This window comes from Rhinatrema bivittatum, chromosome 4 (assembly GCF_901001135.1).
Source record: "Rhinatrema bivittatum chromosome 4, aRhiBiv1.1, whole genome shotgun sequence".
Classification (NCBI taxonomy): domain Eukaryota; kingdom Metazoa; phylum Chordata; class Amphibia; order Gymnophiona; family Rhinatrematidae; genus Rhinatrema; species Rhinatrema bivittatum.
In genome coordinates, this window is record NC_042618.1 from 283,546,642 (window position 1) to 283,570,483 (window position 23,842).

The 23,842-nt window shown below is 46.6% G+C and overlaps 1 protein-coding gene across 1 annotated transcript in view; it reads left to right on the forward strand.

The window, feature by feature from the left end:
- The window catches only part of SOX5 (SRY-box transcription factor 5), a 1,631,810-nt gene that overhangs the window by 1,526,776 nt on the left and 81,192 nt on the right, over positions 1–23,842 (forward strand). The window contains 1 exon segment of the mRNA XM_029600160.1: positions 19,242–19,458. Coding sequence (XP_029456020.1) covers positions 19,242–19,458 — 217 coding nt within the window.

A 23,842-nucleotide genomic window follows, 5' to 3' on the forward strand; every position in this document is an offset into this window, starting at 1 on the left:
TAAAAGATTGATGTTGCTTTGTGAGCTCAGGTGTTCTGGTAGTGAGTTACATAGGTTTGGACCAGCGATAGATATGGCTCTGTTCTTGTGGTGGATAACTTGGCTAATGGGAGTGATGGTATGACTAGATTTAATTTACTTGCTGCTCTGGTCGTACGTTGTGATCTGTGTATATGTATGATATTGTCAAGGGCCGTGTTATCTGCTTTATGTATTGCATTGTGTAAAATTGTTAGGATTTTGAATTTGATTCTTTTTTCAACCAGAAGCCAGTGTAGGCTATTGAGGACGGGGGTGATGTGGTCTGTTTTCTTTTTGCCAGTTAGGACTCAAGCTGCAGCATTCTGTAGTAATTGAAGTGGTTTTAAGGCCACTTTAGGCAGACCTATCAGGAGTGAGTTGCAATAGTCAAGGCTTGTGAAAATCAGAGATTGTAGGACGGTCCTGAATTCTTGGTGGTGTAGCATCGGTTTTAGATGTTTAAGTATTTGGAGTTTATGGAATCCTTCTTTAGTTTTTGTGGTGATGTGCTTTTTGTAGTTTAGTTCACTGTCAGTCCAAATCCCAAGGTCTTTTACATTTTCTTTAAGTTGTATGGAGATGTTATCTATTTGAAGGGATGGGGTGGTCTTTGATCCTGAGTTTTTTCTTTCTATTAGAATGCATTCGGTTTTGCTCATGTTTAGACATAATTTTAGGTGGTTTAGCATATTTCTAATCGAATCAAGGTAAGAGGCTGCTAGTATCAGTGCATCTTCAATTGTGGTAGAAATTGGAATGAGGAGTTGTATGTCGTCAGCATACATATAGTAAGTTAATCCTAGACTTGATAGGAGTTGACATAGGGGGAGTAGATAAATATTGAAGAGTGTGGCCGAGAGAGCAGATCCTTGTGGTACTTCTGTTTCAAGGAGGATTGCAGTACCTGCTTCATCCGCCTAAAACTGCCTTCTGCTCATTTTGGCTAATGGGTCCAGTCACATACAGCCTGCAGTTATCATCCTCTCTTAGAATCCACAATGCCTTCCACATCTCCCTTCTAAAACTACTCATCTTGTCGGAATTCTCAAGGAAGACACCTGAACCTGAACCTCTCACTGCAGAAGAGGACATTACTTATCAGGGGGAAGAGATACTTGATGTACAGAAACATGGAAGATGCTGGAAGTACCTCATATCCTGGGAAGGATTTGGTCTCGAGGAGAATAGTTGGGAGCCTGCAAGCAACATCCTCGAAAAGGAGTTGATCAGACAGTTTCACATGTCATATCCTAGGAAACCAAAAGCCTCGGGGAGGATCCCTAAGAAGGGGGGGCACTGTTACACCAATCAGTCGCAGACGACTGCGATCTCTCATGCTTACCTCCTTTTTCCCTGCACTGTCAATCCTAGGAAGAGTGGTGGCCTCCACCAACCAACGCCGACCTCCCAGGCGTCCCCGGGATGGCGTGGGCGCTGCTGACCGCCATCTTATCTCTGGAATCACCTAAGGTGCGTACAAGGGCCTCCTTTGTACACATCATGGCGGGAACCTTGGGGCTGTCCCCTCCCGATGACGTCAACTCGCTGCTGTACTTAAGCTGACCGGCCCTCTCCTACTACAAGTTAGCAAGGAGTTTCCTCGTTGCTGAACCCACTCCATTCTTGGACTTCCTGTTCCAGACTTCGCTCTTGGTGTGTGGACGCTCTGGGTGCCCGCTCCTCGGGGGCCCTTCGGCATTCCTGGCTATCCACTCCTCGGAGGGCCTTCCTGCCTTGGACTACGACCTGACACGCTTCTCGGGTCACTCTCCTGGAATTATCACTGTGAGTACCTTACTACCAACTTCAATGATACCAGCTTTACTGAAGCTTCTCTGCGGTGTACCCCATTCCTTGGGCCACTACCATCCCTCTTCAGTAGAAGTTGTTCCAGTAATACCCTGTGCTGCAAGGTATTGCCATACTAGATAGATCCACTTCCAGGTTCCTACACCTCAGACTGGTTCATCATCATCTTCAGTACAGTCATCCTTGGCGTACTCTGCACTGCAGTCCACTACCGGATCTGAAAATTCTGAGGTAATCTCTACTCACTGAAGGGACATTCCTGGCATACCCCGCTCTGGCGGGCCACTACCGGATCTTCACAGCAGTTGTATCACCCTGGGTATACCCCACGGCTCAGAACTGTATTTATTTGCAGTTCCGCTCTGCGGTTTCTGCTTTTCCTTCCTTCATAATAAAGTCTATCATACAGTTCTGTTCTACATCGTTGAGACCACGCCTATAACTGTGAAGCCCACAGGGCTCCTCCCTGTGGGCAGAGACATCTCTCATCTCGACCCAGGGTTCACATCTATACAAAAACATAATACCAACAGAGGCCAAACCAGGCCACAAGAACCTGGCCCAATTACCCAACACCAAGAAGATCCCATGCTACTGATGCAATTATAGCAGTGGTTATTATAGCTGTGTTTAAAAAGGATTGGATAAGTTCTTGGAGAAGTCCATTACCTGCTATTAAGTTCACCTAGAGAATAGCCACTGCCATTAGCAACGGTAACATGGAATAGACTTAGTTTTGGGGTACTTGCCAGGTTCTTATGGCCTGGATTGGCCACTGTTGGAAACAGGATGCTGGGCTTGATGGACCCTTGGTCTGACCCAGTATAGCATATTCTTATTCTTATGTTCTTATTCCCTAAGTAAACTTTATTAATGGTAGTTAATGGACTTCTCTTCCAAGAACTTATCCAAACCTGTTTTGAACCCAGCCACACTAACTGCACTAACCACATGCTATGTTAACAAATTCCAGAGCTTTGTGTTGGATATTCTTGTATTTTGAAGCTATTATAAATTGCTTTGAATGATTGTTATTGTAAAGATCAGATAAGCAGTTTATAAGCATTATATATAATTAATGAATAAATATCTTTGTAAGAATGTCTCCAAAGTGTCCCCTTACTATAATTTACAGTCTTCACAGATGCTGAAGACATGAGGTCAGAGATAGTTAGAATATATAGTGTTTCCTGACATTCCCCAATAGGAGGTGTCTTATAAAGGAGTGTATTTAACAAAAGATAGAAACATAGATACATGATAGTAGAAAAAGATCATATGGCTTATCTAGTCTGCCCATCCACACAACTGCTCAGCTCCTTACCATTCCCTTAGAGATACTGTTACATCAGAGGTGGACCCTTGGGCCGAGGTGGGGTTGACGCAACCCGTAGGTGAGGACCTATGGGTCCCCACCATAGGCAGGAGGAGTGGGCTGAAGGTAGAGGCCGCTGGAGCTTCACCTATACCAGCCCTTGTTCCCCATGGGTTGAGCCTTTGGGTGCCGGGGCCGGCAGGACTTAGGTGGGCCTCGAGGTAGGTTTGCGAGAGTAATTGGTTCAGCCCAGAGACAGCAGTCGATAGGTGGCGTAGTCTTACCCTGGACTGGGTACAGTACTGGACCTCGGGCGCCAATGGAATGGAGAGTAGCTGGAGGCGCTCGAGCAAAGATAGGCCGACACCTGATAAGTCCACATCCAGGGAATAGGCTAGGAGAGGCGTCAATGACAGGCTTGGATCAGGATCAGTGGCAAGTGGAGGTTGTGGCAAACAAAGTAAAATTCTGAACGCGGAGAAGGTCTATAGCATAGTCAATCAAAGCAATGGTCTGATCACGGAGAAGTCAGGATTAGTAAGGCATAGCAGAGGTCTAGGTCTGGAGAATAGGTAGTAGAGTAGTCGGGTGTAGCAGAAGTATGGGTCTGGAGATAGGCATTAGAGTAGTTGGGCATAGCAGAGGACCGGGTCTAGAGATAGGCAGCAGAGTAGTCGGGCGTAGCAGAGGTCCGGGTCTGGAGATAGGCAGTAGAGTAGTCGGGCATAGCAGAGGTCCGGGTCTGGAAATAGGCAATAGAGTAGTCAGGCGTAGCAGAGGTCCAGGTCTGTAGATAGGGCTGAAGCGTAATCCAACAAAGCAAAGTCGATATCCGTGGAGTCAGTCCAACACATAGACAAGGCAGGAACGATGAAGACAGGAACCGGGAACAACGAAGGTCAGGAACAAGGAATAGAGAGGATTCTCTATCAGCAATGAGTACTCGGAGTATGAGGAGACCTGTTGCAAAGCAATGCTATGGAGCGGGGGCTGAGCTTAAATACACTGTAGAGTCTGACGTCATCATCCGCGGCCAGGTTCCCATGGCCAGGTTCCTGCCACGGGCCCTTCAAAAGGATTAGTGAATTGTGCACGCATGCCTAGGGAAGAGTGCGGCTCGGGTGGCAGCGTCCTCTCCACAGACCACACGGAGAAGCCCGACGAGCAATGGCACCGGGGGCAGCCCGAGGTCAGAGCCGGTGGGCCACTGTCACCAGCGAGCAAGAACCAGGAGCTAGATCCATGTAAGAAGGTGAGGGGAGGCCATGCCTTGGGTCTACTGCGGACGGCACGCGTACAGATACCTCATGCTTGTCCCATACTTTCTCAAATTTAGATACTTTCCTTCTCTCCACCACCTCTACTGGGAGGTTGTTGCATGCATCCACCACTCTTTCTGTAAAGAAATACTTCCTTAGATTACTCCTGAGACTACCCACTTTCACCTTCAGCCTATGACCCCTTGTTTCCTTTGATAGAGATACCTCTGATGTTTACAGTTTTGGCTGCAGTGCAACCGCCTCACCACAGGGGTCCCTCTAGTGCTGGCCCTCCTGACAGGCCCAGGCCATCTCCCTGTCCACTCTATGTCTGGGTTGGCCCTATAACCTGCCTGACAGTTTCCCTCGGTGCTTCGGCATCGAGCTCACCTGGGCTCCCTGCTCTAGCCTTCCCGCGGCCTTCGGGCCTTTCCTTGCCTTGCGCGGCCTTCGGGCCTTCTTCCTCGCTTTTCTTACCTGGCTACGGGCCTTCTGACCTGCCTTGCTCTGCTTACGGTGTGTGGCCTACAGGCCTTCTGTGTATGTGTGGCCTACGGGCCTTCTGACCTGCCTGCTCTGCTTACGGTGTGGCCTACGGGCCTTCTGTGTATGTGTGGCCTTGCTCTGCTTACGGTGTGTGGCCTACGGGCCTTCTGACCTGCCTGCTCTGCTTACGGTGTGTGGCCTACGGGCCTTCTGTGTATGTGTGGCCTACGGGCCTTCTGACATGCCTCGCTCTGCTTACAGTGTGTGGCCTACGGGCCTTCTGTGTGTGTGTGGCCTACGGGCCTTCTGACCTGCCTTGCCCCGACTACGGTTTGTGGCCTACGGGCCTTCTGTGTGTGTGTGGCCTACGGGCCTTCTGACCTGCCTTGCCCCGACTACGGTGTGTGGCCTAAGGGCCTTCTGTGTGTGTGTGTGGCCTACGGGCCTTCTGACCTGCCTGCCCTGCTTACTGTGCCCTGACCCAGCCTGAACCTAGACACTGCTTCCTGCCGCCTGCCCTGACCCAGCCTGAACTAGACACTGCTATCTGCCGCCCTGCCCTGACCCAGCCTGGACCCAGACACTGCTATCTGCTGCCTGCCCTGACCCAGCCTGGACCCAGACTCTGTTTTTTGCCATTCCTGTCTCTCTCAACCTGGAGCCACCCTTCTGGGTGGTATTCACGACTCCTGACCGGAGCCCAGCCGTAACAGTATGCCGAAGCCATTCACATTGGGAGAGACAGAAAGGACTCAGTATTCAGACGGTGAGTCTCCACGCTTTATTATCTGTACCATTTGTCAAGCTCTGAATTATCCTACGTACCTGAACTGTTTAGCTTGTCAGCTCTCGGACCAGGAGCACTGGATTTGCAGCAACTGTCACAAAAGAAATGTGTCTGTATACCAAGAATGCCTTAATTGCAATTCTCCCAAACCAGGCTGGTGGAAGTGTCTCTGTCTTCCTTGTCTTTTGCCTCCAGGCAAACCCTGCCCCCACTGCACAGCTAACGGGCCACCGTCTCCTCCTAAAGATTCAGCCAGAGCTATCACACTCTGCCCTGCTTCTGGCTCAGCTAGGAATGTTTTCACCCTGGACAGTTTACTAACAGAAGATTGTAGCATAACTTGTCACAAAACTTTTCACCAAAAAGCAGCTTATACTCCAAGAAAACCAAAAACTTACCTGGCCAAGAGAACTTCTAGGACTTCCATTCTAGGAGAGCAAGCACAAAACAGATGAACTCATTAACCGAGCAGGGCTCTGCTTCCCACAGCTGCTGAACAGCCTGTAACGAGCACCTTCCCTAGACGTCCTAGAACTGCCTGTGCCTTCTCTAAAATGCTCCCCCAGAAACAAAATCAGGAGCTTCAGACTTTGGCTCGAGGTATCAAGCCCTTGGCAGTACAATCTGTGTCCTTCCATGTACACTACTTCTAACCTTGCTGCTCTGCCATCTGAGTTTGCGTCAACGCCCCGAGAGGGGTCCGAGCCTGCTACAACGCCCCGAGAGGGGTCCGAGCCTGCTACAACGCCGGAGAGGGGTCCAAGCCTGTTACAACGCCCCGAGAGGGGTCCGAGCCTACGACAACGCCCGGAGAGGTGTTCGAGCCTGCTTCATCCCCCCGAGAGGGTCCAAGCCTACTTCATCGCCCCGAGAGAGGTCCGAACCTGCTTCATCGCCCCGAGAGGGGTCCGAACTTGCTTCAACGCCCAGAGAGGGGTCCGAGCCTGCTACAATGCCCCGAGAGGGGTCCGAGCCTGTTACAAAGCCCTGAGAGGGGTCCGAGCCTACGACAACGCCCGGAGAGGTGTTCGAGCCTGCTTCATCGCCCCGAGAGGGGTCCGAGCCTGCTTCATCGCCCCGAGAGGGGTCCGAACCTGCTTCATCACCCCGAGAGGGGCCCGAACCTGCTACAACGCCCGGGAGAGGGGCCCGAGCCTGCTACAACGCCCGGAGAGGGTCCCAGCCTGCTTCATCGCCCCGAATGGGGTCCGATCCTGCTTCATCGCCCCGAGAGGGGACCGAACCTGCTTCAACGCCCCGAGAGGGGTCAGAGCCTGTTACAACGCCCCAAGAGGGGTCCGAACCTGCTTCAACGCCCCGAGAGGGGACAGAGCCTGTTACAACGCCCCGAGAGGGGTCCGAACCTGCTTCATCACCCCGAGAGGGGTCCGAACTTGCTTCAACGCCCCGAGAGGGGTCCGAGCCTGCTACAACGCCCCAAGAGGGGTCCGAGCCTACTGCAACGCCCGGCGAGGGGTTTGAGCCTGCTTCATTGCCCCGAAAGGGGTCCGAACCTGCTTCAACGCCCCGAGAGGGGTCAGAGCCTGTTACAACGCCCCGAGAGGGGTCCGAACCTGATTCATCGCCCCGAGAGGGGTCCGAGCCTGCTACAACGCCCGGAGAGGGGTCCGAGCCTGCTACAACGCCCGGAGAGGGGTCCGAGCCTGCTACAACACACCGGAGAGGGGTCCGAGCCTGTTACAATGCCTTGAAAGGGGTCCGAGCCTACGACAACGCCCGGAGAGGTGTTCGAGCCTGCTTCATCCCCCCGAGAGGGGTCCGAACCTGCTTCAACACCCCGAGAGGGGTCCGAGCCTGTTACAACGCCCCGAGAGGGGTCCGTGCCTACTACAACACCCAGAGAGGTGTTCCAGCCTGCTGTTTCACCCCGAGAGGGGCCCGAGCCTGCTGCACTACCCCGAGAAGAGCCTGCTAAACCGGTCCTGCTGCCGCCCCCGGAGGGGCTCAAACCGGTACCACTAACAGACTTTCTGACTCAGCCATCTGAGCCTGTTGAATTGCTCCAGCTGTTGCTGCCCTCGGAGGGGTCTGATTTCATTTTTGAGTATCCCCTGCTAAGATGGGACCCAGGAGGAGGGGGAGGCCTTGAGGAGGGGGTACTGTTACAGTTTTGGCTGCAGTGCAACCGCCTCACCACTAGGGGTCCCTCTAGTGCTGGCTCTCCTGACAGGCCCAGGCCATCTCCCCTGTCCACTCTGTTCTGGGTTGGCCCTTATAACCCTGCCTGACAGTTCCCTCGGTGCTTCGGCATCGAGCTCACCTGGGCTCCCTGCTCTAGCCTTGCGCGGCCTTCGGGCCTTTCCTTGCCTTGCCCTGCGCGGCCTTCGGGCCTTTCCTTGCCTTGCCTTGCGCGGCCTTCGGGCCTTCTTCCTCGCTTTTCTTACCTGGCCTACGGGCCTTCTGACCTGCCTTGCTCTGCTTACGGTGTGTGGCCTACGGGCCTTCTGTGTATGTGTGGCCTACGGGCCTTCTGACCTGCCTGCTCTGCTTACGGTGTGTGGCCTACGGGCCTTCTGTGTATGTGTGGCCTACGGGCCTTCTGACCTGCCTTGCTCTGCTTACGGTGTGTGGCCTACGGGCCTTCTGACCTGCCTGCTCTGCTTACGGTGTGTGGCCTACGGGCCTTCTGTGTATGTGTGGCCTACGGGCCTTCTGACATGCCTCACTCTGCTTATGGTGTGTGGCCTACGGGCCTTCTGTGTGTGTGTGGCCTACGGGCCTTCTGACCTGCCTTGCCCCGACTACGGTGTGTGGCCTACGGGCCTTCTGTGTGTGTGTGGCCTACAGGCCTTCTGACCTGCCTTGCCCCGACTACGGTGTGTGGCCTACGGGCCTTCTGTGTGTGTGTGTGGCCTACGGGCCTTCTGACCTACCTGCCCTGCTTACTGTGCCCTGACCCAGCCTGAACCTAGACACTGCTTCCTGCCGCCTGCCCTGACCCAGCCTGAACCTAGACACTGCTATCTGCCGCCTGCCCTGACCCAGCCTGAACCTAGACACTGCTATCTGCCGCCTGCCCTGACCCAGCCTGGACCCAGACACTGCTATCTGCCGCCTGCCCTGATCCAGCCTGGACCCAGACTCTGTTTTTGCCATTCCTGTCTCTCTCAACCTGGAGCCACCCTTCTGGGTGGTGTTCACGACTCCTGACCGGAGCCCAGCCGTAACATCTGAGATATTTAAATGCCAATATTTAAATGCCAATATCACATCTCCCTTATCTCAACTTTCCTCTAGAATTTAGATTTTCAAGTCTTTTCCCACATGCATCATAATAAAGATCTCTAACTATTTAAGTAGCCAATCTCGGACTTAGTCCATCATATTTATATCATTTTGAAGCTGTGGTCTCCAGAATTATACAAATTATTCCAAAATAGGTCTCACCAGAAACAATATAACCTTCTTTTTCTGTTGATCATTCGTCTCTCTATTCACCCAAGCATTTTTCTGGCTTTTGCTGTTGCCTTATCCATCTTTTTAGCCACTGATACGATCACCCACAGAGCACATTCTTGGCCTCTCCTCTTTGTGGAAGAATTTTAGCCCATTTACTGTACTGCTCCCATGGCTTTTTGCAGCCCAAATGCATGAGTACATTTTTAGCATTAAACTTTAGCTTTGCTAGATCTCTCCTCATGTTTTCCACATCTTACTATCTGTCTTCTGGGAGATTTTGGTATCATCCACAGAAAAGACAAACCTTTACAAATAGTCCTTTACAAAAACATTGAAAAGAACTAACACACCACTAGTAATGTCTTTTTCCTCAGCGTGAGCTCCATTTACCATTTTCTCACCTCCCATTCCACCAGTTTCTAATCCAGTTAGTCACTTTAGGACCCATGCTAAGGATGCTCAGTTTATTTATAAGTTTCCCTTGCGGAACCGGGTCAAAGACCTTACTGAAATCCAAATACACTTCATCTAACACTCTCTTCTGATCCAATTTTCTGGTTACCCAGACCTACCCAGGCCTACCTCTTGAAAAGCCATGTTGCCTCAGATCTTTTAATCTTTTGGATTCCAGAAACTGCACTATCCACTGTTTTCGCAACAATTCAATTGATTTACTCATCACAAAGGTCAGACTTACCAAGCAGCAGTTCCCATCCTCCTCCATACTTCCACTTTTGTGAGGAAAAATCGCATCTGTATGACTTCAGTCCTCCAGAACTACTCCTGACTCTTTTTACTGCTTGAGTAACATGTTTTACAGGCAGGTTGTAAAGTTTTAATAAATGAAAATAAATGAAGAACTGAAAAGATCAACTAGTAGAGGTGTCAGAACTTCTCTAAGTTCCCTTAAAATCCTAAGATGCATCCCATATGAACCTAATGCTTTATCTACGTTAAGTTTAGCTAGAATCACTGAAATGTACTTTTCCTGAAAATTTGTGAGATTTATCTCACTTTCAATTTTCTTTGTGTTCCTTTTCTTTTTTTTTAATCTCTTTATTTATAGACACAAAAGTATACAACCAGCAGCCCAATAGCATGTCACAGTAAGCATAGAATTGACACAGGAACAAAGAAGAAATGAATAACAATTTGGAATACATTGACAAGGGATACAGTGAGCAATCAACATATCATTAAAATAATAAGGCAAACCAAAATTAAATGGACATACATTCCCAACCCTAATATATTCCCCATGTACGTTCAATAATTTTCCAAATTGTCTTTAATAGCAAAAGATATTTTCTCCATCACTGAAATAGCAGTGACCACCACTGCTTTATAATGGATAACATTAGAGTTGTTTTCGAGTTATAAGCAATGGTAATACACGCAGCATGCAGTAAATGTGTGATTAATATATATTTTTTTTTAATTCTTTATTTATTACTTTTTCAAAATGTTTACAATAAACAAAACATTTAAGAAATCTCATAATGACTGAGTCCTTAATAAGAAACAGGAAAAAAAATGTTCAACCTAACATTTAGCATACAATTCAGTCATTATTATACTTAAGGAAATTCAAGTGAGTCTCAAGATATTTGAACGGATATAGAAAAAAACATTAGTCAAGGAAAAATGCATTGTCAATACTCTACTAATCATATAAGCCGATCATTTTCCTGCTAGGAGATCCCTAAGACCTACTGGCTCTGTGAATGTGTAGGTATTTCCCTCTAACTTAACAGTACACTTGCATGGATATTTTAAAATAAAATATCCACCTTTATCTATTACTTCTTTCCTATAAGATAGAAATTTCTTTCTGCGTAATTGAGTCGTCTTAACTAGATCTGGAAAGATCCATACTCTTTCCCCATAGAAAGTACTTGATCAATTTCGAAAAAAGGATTTCAAAACGTTTTCCTTATCAGTTGCAAAAGCAAACTGGATTAATAATGTTCCTCGTTCTTTAACAACCAAGTCTTGTTGAGACTTTTGCAGTAAATCAGATAAGTTTATAGAACTATTTTGAACTACCTCTAATTCTAATTTTTCCTTTTCTTTAGCGCTCTCTACAAGTTGTTCTTCTCTTAACACTTTCTTCATGATCCCCAAATAAAAAGCTTTCACTGTAACTGGTAAACATTTCTCTGGTATTTTTAATATCTGCAACATATATTCCCTAAATAATTCCACCAAGTCTATTTTATTTAAAATTGGAAAGTTATTTACCCTTAAATTTAGGGATCTTATAGAGTTTTCAAGAATTTCTAATCTCTTATTTATATTTCCTTCTGCTGTAACCTGATAGCTCTGAACTTTTTCAATCTGAGAAACACGTGTAGTCAGTGTGCTAATTTCTTTATTTTGTTTCTCCAGTTCGAGGGTATTTTGTACTGCCGAATTAGATGTTTTCAAAACTGCACCAGTTTAATTTATTAATTGAGTCATCTAATTTCACTAAATAGTTCCACAAACTTTCTAACGTTATATTTACTGGTTTTTTAATTTGAGAATCCGTTTTTATTAACACTTCAATACTATCCTGTTTTTCTACCGATGGTAAAAAAAGTCTTTGGGGTACTTGTTTCTTTTGGGGTCGGCACAGATTTTTCTAACACACTCAGTTGTCCTAATTGCACAGATATATCTGTCTCCTTAGCAGAATACACGGACTCATTCACCCGCTCACTAGGTCTCTGGGACTCCATCTGCGGATCCCCTGGATTTACTGACGTGAAGCCTTCAGCTCCTCCAGGGGGAGGTGGCGTATCCGGCGCCCCTGGACTTAGAAATGTTTCTAGGGCCTGGGAGGAGGCATTCCGTTCTAATGCTTCTCCTCCAGCGGTCTGTCCTACAGGGGTATTTAAGTTAGAGTCTATCCATTCTGTTACAGTTCTCTGTCCGGAATCTGCCATAATCACTCCAGCTGGAGGCCTTAACTTGGCTTTCCGTTTGGTGTGTGGCATATTTATATCAAAATACTGAAAGGAAAAATAACTGAACCAGGACTTATACTGAGCAGAATGGAACAATGCATATAACAAAAAAGAGAATCACTTGTTGGAGGCTTTTTTAAAGGAGACACACCATATTAAACATTTAACAATCCTACCTGAGGTAAATCTTTAATCGAACAATTTCAGGCAAACACGGCAAATCCCGGCGAAGCCCGGCTAAGCCCGTAGGGCTTAGCCGTGCGCCCCTTAAACGCGCGCGGCTTTAGCAGCGCGCCGGCTCTGCTGCGCGCCACTTATGGCTTGAATTTATAGTCCGTTTCCGGGCTCAGGCCCCGCCCCTCAATCGAGGAATCAACTGGGGTAGATCTTTACCGTAGGAGCAAGCAGCACTTACCCCCGGATCCCTCCGCTGCAGGTAATAGTGTCTCTTTTCTGCCTCAGTAAAACCAAAGCAGTCAGTTCAATCAGCTGGAGTAGATCATTACCATAGGAGCAAGCAGTGCTTACCCCCAGGTCTCTCTGCTGCAGGTAATAGCGTCTCTTTTCTGCCTCAGTAAAACCAAAGCAGTCAGGTCAATCAGCTGGAGTAGATCATTACCATAGGAGCAAGCAGCGCTTACCCCCAGGTCTCTCTGCTGCAGGTAATAGCGTCTCTTTTCTGCCTCAGTAAAACCAAAGCAGTTAGTTCAATCAGCTGGGGTAGATCTTTACCATAGGAGCAAGCAGCGCTTACCCCCGGGTCCCTCTGCTGCAGGTAATAGCGTCTCTTTTCTGCCTCAGTAAAACCAAAGCAGTCAGTTCAATCAGCTGGGGTAGATCTTTACCATAGGAGCAAGCAGCGCTTACCCCCGGGTCCCTCTGCTGCAGGTAATAGCGTCTCCTTTCTGCCTCAGTGAAACCAAAGCAGTCAGTTTGATTTGTAGTCCGTTTCCGGGCTCAGGCCCCGCCCCTCAATTGAGGAATCAGCTGGGATAGATCTTTACCGTATGGAGCAGGCAGCGCTTACCCCCGGGTCCCTCTGCTGCAGGTAATAACGTCTCTTTTCTGCCTCAGTAAAACCAAAGCAGTCAGTTCAATCAGCTGGGGTAGATCTTTACCGTAGGAGCAAGCAGCACTTACCCCCGGATCCCTCTGCTGCAGGTAATAGTTTCTCTTTTCTGCCTCAGTAAAACCAAAGCAGTCAGTTCAATCAGCTGGAGTAGATCATTACCATAGGAGCAAGCAGTGCTTACCCCCGGGTCCCTCTGCTGCAGGTAATAGCATCTCTTTTCTGCCTCAGTAAAACCAAAGCAGTCAGTTCAATCAGCTGGGGTAGATCTTTACCATAGGAGCAAGCAGCGTTTACCCCCGGGTCCCTCTGCTGCAGGTAATAGCGTCTCCTTTCTGCCTCCATTAATATTTTTTTTAATTTAGAAAAGTCTTGAGACTTCCTTCTACTTAATAAACATAGGGAGGTTGATAGTATCAAAGAAGAATTAGTTAACACTCAAATAAGTTCTTGCACTTGCTCCCAGCAATCTCATACCATCCTCTCCAACATAATGGACTGGCTACATTGAATTTTGCAAAGAACGTGGGATACATACATATAGGTTCAATGTACTAAACGGAACATAAGTTCTCTAACTTTATTACATTTAGAAAGTTTTAATGTGGTTCAACATATGTCCCTCCAATCATCATATTACAACTCCAAAGAAAGGTCTGCATTCTGGTTTTCTATGAGAGATGGACATAGAAACATAGAAACATACAAATGACGGCAGAAGAAGACCAAACGGCCCATCCAATCTGCCCAGCAAGCTTTCGCACTTTATCTGTTACTTAGTAACCTTTTGGTTCTATTTCCCTTCCACCCCCGCCATTAATGTAAAGAGCAGTATTGGAACTGCATCTAAGTGAAATAGCTTAATTAGTTAGGGGTATTAACCACCCCAATAAGCAAGCTACACACATGCTTATTTGTTTACCCAGACTATGCAATTCAGTCCTTGTTGGTTTTTGTCTGTATTTAGATCCATTTTTCTTCATTCCCCCCTGCCGTTGAAGCAGAGAGCTATGCTGGATATGCATTAAAAGTGAAGTATCAGTCTTTGTCACCTGCTGTTGAAGCAGAGAGCTATATTGGATATGCATTGAAAGTAAAGTTTCAGTCTTTCTCCCCTGCCGTTGAAGCAGAGAGCTATGCTGGATATGCATTAAAAGTGAAGTATCAGTCTTTCTCCCCTGCCATTGAAGCAGAGAGCTATGCTAGATATGCATTGAAAGTGAAGTATCAGGCTTATTTGGTTTGGGGTAGTAACCGCCATAACAAGCAAGCTACTCCCCGCTTTTTTTGAGAATGCAAATCCTTTTTTCTCATTTCCTCTTGCTGTTGAAGCTTAGAGCAATGCTGGAGTTGTATTAACCGTGTGTATGTTTATTGAATAAGGGTATTATCTCCAGGTAGTAGCCGTCATTCCCGCGAGCCACCCACTCTTCATTCACATCCTCTAGACTTTATGGATCCACAGTGTTTATCCCACGCCCCTTTGAAGTCCTTCACAGTTCTGGTCTTCACCACTTCCTCCGGAAGGGCATTCCAGGCACCCACCACCCTCTCCATGAAGAAATACTTTCTGAGTCTTCCTCCCTGGAGTTCTAAATCATGACCCCTGGTTCTCGCTGATTTTTTTCCAACGGAAAAGGTTTGTCGTTATCTTTGGATCATTAAAAACTTTCACGTATCTGAAAGTCTGTACCATATCACCTCTGCTCCTCCTTTCCTCCAGGGTGTACATATTTAGATACTTCAATCTCTCCTCATAGGTCATTCGATGAAGACAATACACCTTTTTGGTCGCCCTTCTCTGGACCGCCTCCATCCTGTCTCTGTCCCTTCTGAGATACGGTCTCCAGAACTGGAGAGGTCCGGGTCTGGAAATAGGCACAGTACTCCAGGTGAGGCCTCACCAAGGACCTGTACAAGGGGATAATCACTTCCCTTTTCTTACTCGATATTCCTCTCTCTATGCAGCCCAGCATTCTTCTGGCTTTAGCTATCACCTTGTCACATTGTTTTGCCGACTTCAGATCATTAGACACTATCATCCCCAAGGTCTCTCTCCTGCTCCGTGCACATCAGCGCTTCACCCCCCATCGAATACAGTTCTTTCGGATTTCCACACCCCATATACATGACTCTACACTTCTTGGCATTGAATCTCAGCTGCCATATCTTGGACCACTCTTCCAGCTTCCTTAAATCCCGTCTCATTCTCTCCACTCCTTCCGGCGTGTCCACTCTGTTGCAGATCTTAGTGTCATACACAAACAGACAAACCTTACCTTCTGTCTTGTCCGCTATGTCGCTTACATAGTGTTATTAAAGCTCTGTTGTTAAAGCTGGGATTTAACAATCTGTTATTAGAGCTCTGTTGTTAAAGCTGAGAGATAGCAATCAGTTATTAACGGAGTTGCTGGAGATAGCAGTTTGTTATTATTTAGAATAGTTATGGGGGGATCCTTGGACAAGTGGCAGGTGACCACACCCTCGGGGGAGCTCCTGAGAGGGACCACTGGTCAAGCTTAGTGTAGGAGACAGACACACACTAGTTCTTTTATTAGACAATATAATAAATCACCAGAGGTGGCCGTAGTGACGTGGAAGCGCCCAGCTGGGCTGTAGTCCCTCAGGTACTGGAACAGCGATCCCAAGGTAGCTGAGCTGTAGAGAAACTAAGAAAGTGAGTAGGCAAGACATGCAGAGTTCAGGAACAAGTCCTTGATGGTAACCCTCACACAATAGTCTCTTGAGGCAGCCCAGGAGTTGGTATGCATTAGGCCCTCGAGGAACGAGTACCTGATTCCAGGGAAAGCTCTGAGAGATAGATAGAAACTCACTGATGTTATAAGCAACAAAGACTTCTTAGTAAGCAGTATATTGAACCACCAAAGGTGGCAGTAGTGAGATGGACGTGCCTGGCTGGGCTGTAGTCCCTCAGGTATTGGAACAGCGATCCCAAGGTGGCTGAGCTGTAGAGAAACTAAGAAAGTGAGTAGATAGGATATGCAGAGTTCTGGAACAAGTCCTTGGTGATAACACTCACACCATAGTCTCTTGAAGCAGCCCAGGAGTTGGAATGCAGTAGGCCCTCGAGGAGCGAGTACCTGGTCCCAGGGAAAGCTCTGAGAGATAGATGGAAACTCACTAATGTTGTAAGCAGCGATGACTTCCTAGCAGAAGTGGTATTCAGTAGGGATGTGAATCGTTTTAGGACGATTAAAATTATCGTCCGATAATTTTAATATCGTCTTAAACCGTTATGGAACACAATACAATAGAGATTCTAACGATTTATCGTTATAAATCGTTAGAATCGTGAGCCGGCACACTAAAACCCGCTAAAACCCACCCCCGACCCTTTAAATTAAATCCCCCACCCTCCCGAACCCCCCCCAAATAACTTAAACATTTCCTTGCCAAATCCTACCTCCTTCAATCCCCCACCCAAATGACTTAAATTACCTGGGGGTCCGGAACGGCAGCGGTCCGGAACGGGCTCCTGCTACTGAATCTTGTTGTCTTCGGCCGGCGCCATTTTCCAAAATGGCGCCGAAAAATGGCGGCGGCCATAGACCAACAGGATTCGACGGCAGGAGGTCCTTCCGGACCCCCGCTGGACTTTTGGCAAGTCTTGTGGGGGTCAGGAGGCCCCCCCCCCAAGCTGGCCAAAAGTTCCTGGAGGTCCAGCGGGGGTCAGGGAGCGATTTCCCGCCGCGAATCGTTTTCCGTACGGAAAATGGCGCCGGCAGGAGATCGACTGCAGGAGGTCGTTCAGCGAGGGTTCCGGCGCCTCGCTGAACGACCTCCTGCAGTCGATCTCCTGCCGGCGCCATTTTCCGTACGGAAAACGATTCGCGGAGGGAAATCGCTCCCTGACCCCCGCTGGACCTCCAGGAACTTTTGGCCAGCTTGGGGGGGGGGCCTCCTGACCCCCACAAGACTTGCCAAAAGTCCAGCGGGGGTCCGGAAGGACCTCCTGCCATCAAATCCTGTTGGTCTATGGCCGCCGCCATTTTTCGGCGCCATTTTGGAAAATGGCGCCGGCCGAAGACAACAAGATTCAGTAGCAGGAGCCCGTTCCGGACCGCTGCCGTTCCGGACCGCCGCTGGACCACCAGGTAATTTAAGTCATTTGGGGGGGGGGGTTCGGGAGGGTGGGGGATTTAATTTAAAGGGTCGGGGGTGGGTTTTAGCGGGTTTTAACGATTTTAACGATATATCACGATATTTTACCCCCCCAAACGGCAACAATACGATTCCCTCCCCCTCCCAGCCGAAATCGATCGTTAAGACGATCGAGGACACGATTCACATCTCTAGTATTCAGGAGCTGGTCCAGGATGTGGGCCCTCAAGGAGCGAGTACTGGTTCCGGACTGCGACCTGAAAAGAAAAAGAGAGTGAGGCCCCCAAGGAGCGGGTACCTCTAGTGAAGTCCAAGGAGGCAGAATAGCTAGGGTTGTGGAGAGCGAATCCCATCCGCAGCAACCTGGAGGAAGCTAAGTAACCCTATTCCCTTGCTAACTCGTCTTGTTAGCAAAAACTGAGACCTTAAATATCTGGAGCTGATGATGTCATCTCAGAGGGACACTTTTTTATCTTCTATTTGTAACTTTGCCCTCCTATTTTCCCAGCTTTTGCTACCTTTTCCAGATAGTGTTGCCTGTCTTTCTTTTTTGTGATCTCTTGTAATTTATGAGCACTAACCTTTTTAACATTACTTTTTCAGCTACTTCTTTAGAAAACCATAGTGGCCTATTTTTCCTCTTACCTTTATTCACTTTTCCTACAAAAATATTATTTACCTTTAAAATATTTGCTTTTAGTTTTGCCCACTGCTTTTCTTCTTTCTCTAGATTTTCCCTTCCAGCTAACCATTTCTTGAGGTACTTCCCCATTTTAACAAAGTTAGTTTTCCAGAAGTCTAGGATTCTCACCTTAGAATGAATCATCACCATCTGCATTCTAACACTGAACCACACTATTCAGTGATTACTGGATCCCACCAAAACATCAGAATCATTGTGTGCATTTGTAAGCACCAGGACCAGTATCGCCCTCATGAGTCCTTTGGCTCATGTTTTTTCATCCATTTTTCCATCATGGGAAGGTGGCTGAAACTCAAGGTCAGAACCCTCAGGCCTTCCAAGAAAAGGGAGATTTTTTGGGATCCAAAGAGAATCACGAAAGGTGAAGAGTAGTAAAAGGGGAATTAGTCCTTATATTTTACCTAGGTTTGCAGAGTAGATTCCTGTTTGAAGTCAGACTAAAGACTGCAAGAACAATAGATCTATTGCAGAGTTGCTGCTTGGAGGGAATCAACTAAAGCTCATCTGTTCAGAAGAGTGTTCCAGTTCATGCTACTGGACTACAGACATTTGTACAGCAGAAAGCAGGAACCATAAAGAGGAGAAGCCAAGAAGCATCCCATCTCCAATGAGTGGAAGAAGAAAACAAAAAACCTAATGTGTGAAGATTTGCAGTGATTGTAACTTTTGCACTGTGTACTGTCTTTTGTTTTTCTATATGGATTGCACTATTTTTCATTTTGCACTCAACTGATTTTATTCACCTGCATCACTTATTTATTTATTTAAGGTTTTTTTATACCGGCATTCAAGAACTCGTTCTCATCATGTCGGTTTATGTATTTCAGTTTACTTATTTCAGTAAAGGATATATTTTTGAAGACTAGATTGTGTGGCCTTGTATTATTGTATTATTCTTACTGGAAGTATCAGATGTCCTCCTAACAACCTAATGGCCTCGACAGTAACTTTCTCCCCTGCCATTAAAGAAACAAGAAGCAGGGGTCACAAGTTGTCCCCAGCACTTCCAAAGCCAACAAAAGGATGGTGCAGGGGTTACACCAAGTTTCTTTAACCTTATACCAAGCCTGACCCTTTAAATTAAATAGGATGTCAAATGTGAAAGAAGAAATGTATTATTTATACCTGATATCCAAAATTATTCAAGTAGAAAAATGGCAAATACTGTTCATCCATTGTGTTTCATTTGGGTCACAGAGTCTACATGTCAAAAATCATTGTTGGACTTCATTATTTAGCAAGGTCCTGGAATACTGACTGATTAGTGTGCAGGGTTCATATCTGATTTACATTGTTTTACAGGGTCTCGCTGGAAAGCTATGACAAACCTAGAAAAACAGCCATACTATGAAGAACAAGCCAGACTCAGCAAGCAACACCTAGAGAAGTACCCAGATTACAAATACAAGCCCCGGCCAAAACGCACATGCCTTGTAGATGGCAAAAAGCTACGCATTGGCGAATATAAAGCGATCATGCGTAACAGACGTCAAGAAATGAGGCAGTATTTCAGCATTGGGTATGGTCTTTTGCACAGTATCATTTTGTCATTTAATCAAAACTATTTTTGACTATATTCTTTTTATATTACAGCAAGAATAAAAACCCTTTCAGGTTTTTGTCAGATCCATAATATTGCAAAGAATCTTTAGTATTCACTTAACTACTAAAGTAATATGTACACTTTGCCTTAGGGATGTCATCATATTGTATAAGCATGATATAAAGTTGATTTTTTTATTTTATTTTTCATTGTTAGTAGGGTATTTGTTGCACTGGAGGTGGAACCTTGGCCTGGTGTAGGATTGGTACGGCCCTCTAGTTGGACTCAGAGAGTGCCTGCCACCAGGAGGCAGAGCACACCAGGAGACAGAGGCTAGCTGGAGCTTCGCCAATAACAGTCTGGGGTTTCCACAGGTTGAGCCCTTAGGTACCCGGCCCGCCTGGACTTAGGTGTGCCTCAGATGGTCTCCCAGAGAGGTAGCGGAGGGGTGTGCCCACCACGAGCAAGAGTGTGCAGCTGATGCACAGAGGATGGACTAGACCCAAACTGGAAGCTCCAGAGGCCTCAGTGAGGTAACAGTTCAGGAAGGTTCTCCGGGCGAGGCAGGCAGTGCCTGCGGGTCTAGTCAGGTGGAAGCTGCAGGTGGATTCCAAGCAGGTTGGTCTGGTAATCACAGTAGGCCAGAAGAGAGTGTCCAAGTGAAGCCAGAGTATCAGTCCAGAAGTGCTCAGCCAAAGCAGGGGTCAATACCAAGGTCAGTCTGAGTGTAGTCAAGGCAAGCGAGGGTCAGTTCCAGGCGGCAGACAAGAGAATGGTCAGGCAGGCAGAGGTCAGTTCCAGGCAGCAGACAAGCGTCTGGTCAGGCATGCAGAGGTCAGTACCAGAGATCAGTCTGAGTAAGGATACAGGAACATACGGAGACTCAGGAACAAGGGGGCGCTGGAACATGGAGACGCTGAAACAAGGAGACGCTAGAACAAGGAAATGCTGGAACAAGGAAATGCTGTGAACACAGGGTTAGGCAAACTTAGAACACCATGGCGAGATTGCCAAGGCGAGGTCCTGGGGACAGGGCCTCACTATATATAGGGCTCTCAAGTGATGTTATCACTCTGTGACCACCTCGGTTTTCCCGCGCTTGGCCCTTTAAATTTTAGTATGTCGGCCGCGCGCGTGCCTAGTGGCGGGATCGAGGCGTCCGAAGAGCAGAGCCCCAACGTGAGTTCCACTGTGAGGCCTGCGGCGTGGAGGAAGCCAGAGAGTGCCGTGGTGAGCGACGAGGACGGCGGGAACTAGCAGCAGCGGCGAGACTGGAGCTGTTTGAGGATAGTGCGAGTTGAGCAGGCCCGGTCGCAGCACCCACGTGGCTGGGATGCGCAACAGTATACTATGCTATTCTTGGCAGAAAAACATATAAGTATATCATAAATACTAAGGGACAGATTATTAAACTTTTCGTGGTCTGGCAAGCCCTGAAGGTAGATTTTACCTAGGTAGTTTTGATTATTCTCCCCTCTAATTTCCATATACATTTTGTGTAGATAATTTTTAAGTCATAAAAATGTATCCAAAATTCCATATGTAGTTGCCTTCCCTGACCTACCCACACACTGGAGAGAAATATGTGGGTAAAAGTATGTGTGTTGTTAATATATGCAAATACTTTTATCCATGTAGAAAGTGGGTAATTATGAGTTTATGAAAAAAAAATATATAGGTAAAATAAATAAAGCATAAATGTGAATTCTACTACACTACCTTAACACTTCCTTAACTTTGAAATTAGAGACTTCCATAGGCACATCAACTGTTAATAAGCTTATAATGCCACAGCAATTTAGGTGTCTTATAATTATAATGTTTTGAAAAGTTTTCTTGATTTCAATAAAATACCCTAAGAATATTCCTTATCTTCCTGCTAGACTAGTCAGTACAAATGGGATTTCCTCTCCTTCACAGCTGATGGGGACAGAAGGCACACTTCTTTTATAACCTCATTCTGAGAATGAGAACCTCATGCACTGAGAATCTAGTGTTAGTGCCTAGATTCTCAATGCATCTGAGGCCTGGTTGAGCCCTTTGATTCCTTGGCTGTCTGTCCTTCTAGGATGTATCCCTCATGGTAGTCAGCTCCTGTAAAAAAAAAAAAAAAGGAAATTTTTCTTTACTTTGTCAAGAGACAGTCACCCAGTTGAGCTCCCTTGGTTTACCTAACAGTTTCCTGTACGGTCTAGTGTGCATCCTGGCTGCTAGTTTCCTTTCCTCTATCCCAGAGAATTGGGTATTGGAGCTATGGGCTGCTCCTCCCCTTTTCTCCCAACCCACCCCCATTCTCTCTCCCACTCTCTCTTTCCTCCTTCTTTCTGGTGTCCCATTAAAAGCTTCTACACTATATCTGATCACTTAAGTAAACAAAAATAATTAAAAAGACCTATAGTTTTGTCGAAACCCATGGTGGATGAGTATCTGGGGCTTGACTCCCTGAGGTCTGTAGGGAGGAAAAATAGCACCAGGAGAACAACATGGATGCATGGGGCTAGCCACAGCTCAATGATGCTTGCAGCAAGTGTTTGGGGGCACAGCTATGCATGGGGCAGGGCGTGGCTCAAAAATTAGGTCCACAGGGACAACTGGGCAGTGCATGTCTTTTAGCAGCATTGCTTTTGAGGTCTTCCTGCATTAGAGTACTGGCCAGTTAAGGACCCTAATACTGAAAACCTTTGGAGGATAACTTTCAAAACTGCTTGCATAGGCCAATTTTCATATGTAAATGGGCACATGAAAATTTACTACTATATTTTATAACCTGCGTGGATATGACATGTACAGGTTATAAAATACGAGTACATGTGCACATACAAATGCCCATGAATGTAAAAACAACGAGCCATACAAGTTTGGATTTATCTGGAAAAGTAGTGGCATTTAGCTGGATAAATCTGAAAAGCACTACTTGTCTAAGTAGTTCTTTTCAGACATATCTGGGTATGTAAGATAGTGTGATAAGTTTTAGAAAAGTGCTATTTATTCAGATAAGTTCAAATTTGTCTATCTAAATGGCAGCAAAAGCGCTGCTTAGCTGGATAAGTCAGAATTTAGCTGGATCAGAGTGTGCAAATGACATAACCGTGCATTTGTACTTCAAATTTTAAATGGATATGCAAGAAGATTTTACTTGCATTACTTATATGCATGTATCCCCCATAAATAAGCTTTTAAATGTATAAATCAGGGAATTTTCTAACATGCATGTGGCAATGAAATGACTAGTTTTACCAACTAGTCTACCAGTTCGCCCAGTCCATCTGGTGCTCGTGAAGACCCTCTTGGCTCTTCAGCCTGAAATACCTCCATTTCACCCAGACCTCCTACCCAGTCATTTTTTTTCACTTTTAAAATGTTTATTCTTGATAATGAGCCTTGAGTAAATATATGCAAGTAAGATGCCACATTTACATTCATAAATTGTGTATAAAATAATAACTTACTCACATAAATGTTGGCCCCTCCCCAGAATGACCCTAGCCTGCCTCTTTTTTACATGTGTAAATTTACTCACAGACCTTAAATCATATGTGTATGTTGCGGTTTTTAAAATGGCATATACTCACGTATATCTTATATTATTTGTGCAAATGCTATTTTGTATCTATGCAACTTTTGAAAATTCACCTTTGAGATTTGTATTCCTTTTCATTTGGCCTCTTACTTTCACCAAAAGGGAAAAAAAGAGGCAGACATACAGACAAGCTATTTGTCCTTTTTTAGCAGTCCCCAGAAAGGAGAAAACAGTGATGGTTGGCTTGTAGGTAAGAGCAATGCTTCTTTCTCTAGTCCCTCTGACGCTTGTGTTTCCAGCAAATGGCACTGACACAGGGGGCCTTTGGAGATGTGACAGCATAGGTGACAAGACAAGTGGCTTGTTCAGTTAGGTTGACAAGCCATTGAGCCAGGGTCCAGCTTTTTCTCTCCATGCTGGAGAGCCCTGCCAATGTTGTGTGTCCAAACAATACACCTACCAGGCACTACACACTTTCTATTGGTTTACTTTAAGCAAGTGGCTTCTTAAATTTTCCCATTAGAGGTGTTGAAATGTCACTGGTAACTCAAAATCATTTGGTGTCTGCAGTGCAGGGACTCCCAGGTCAGGTGTGCCCTGTTACTGGAGGAGGAATAGCCTAGTGGTTAGAGCAGTGGACTATGAACCAGGAGACCAGGGTTCAAGTCCTGCTGTCATTCCTTGTGACCTTGGGCAAGTCACTTTACCCTCCATTGCCTAGGTACAAAAACTTAGATTATAAGCCCTCTGGGGTTAGAGAAATACCTACAGTACCTGAATGTAAACTGGTGTGATATCTCAATTGAGTTTAAATGTCAGTATATAATAAATAAATAAAAA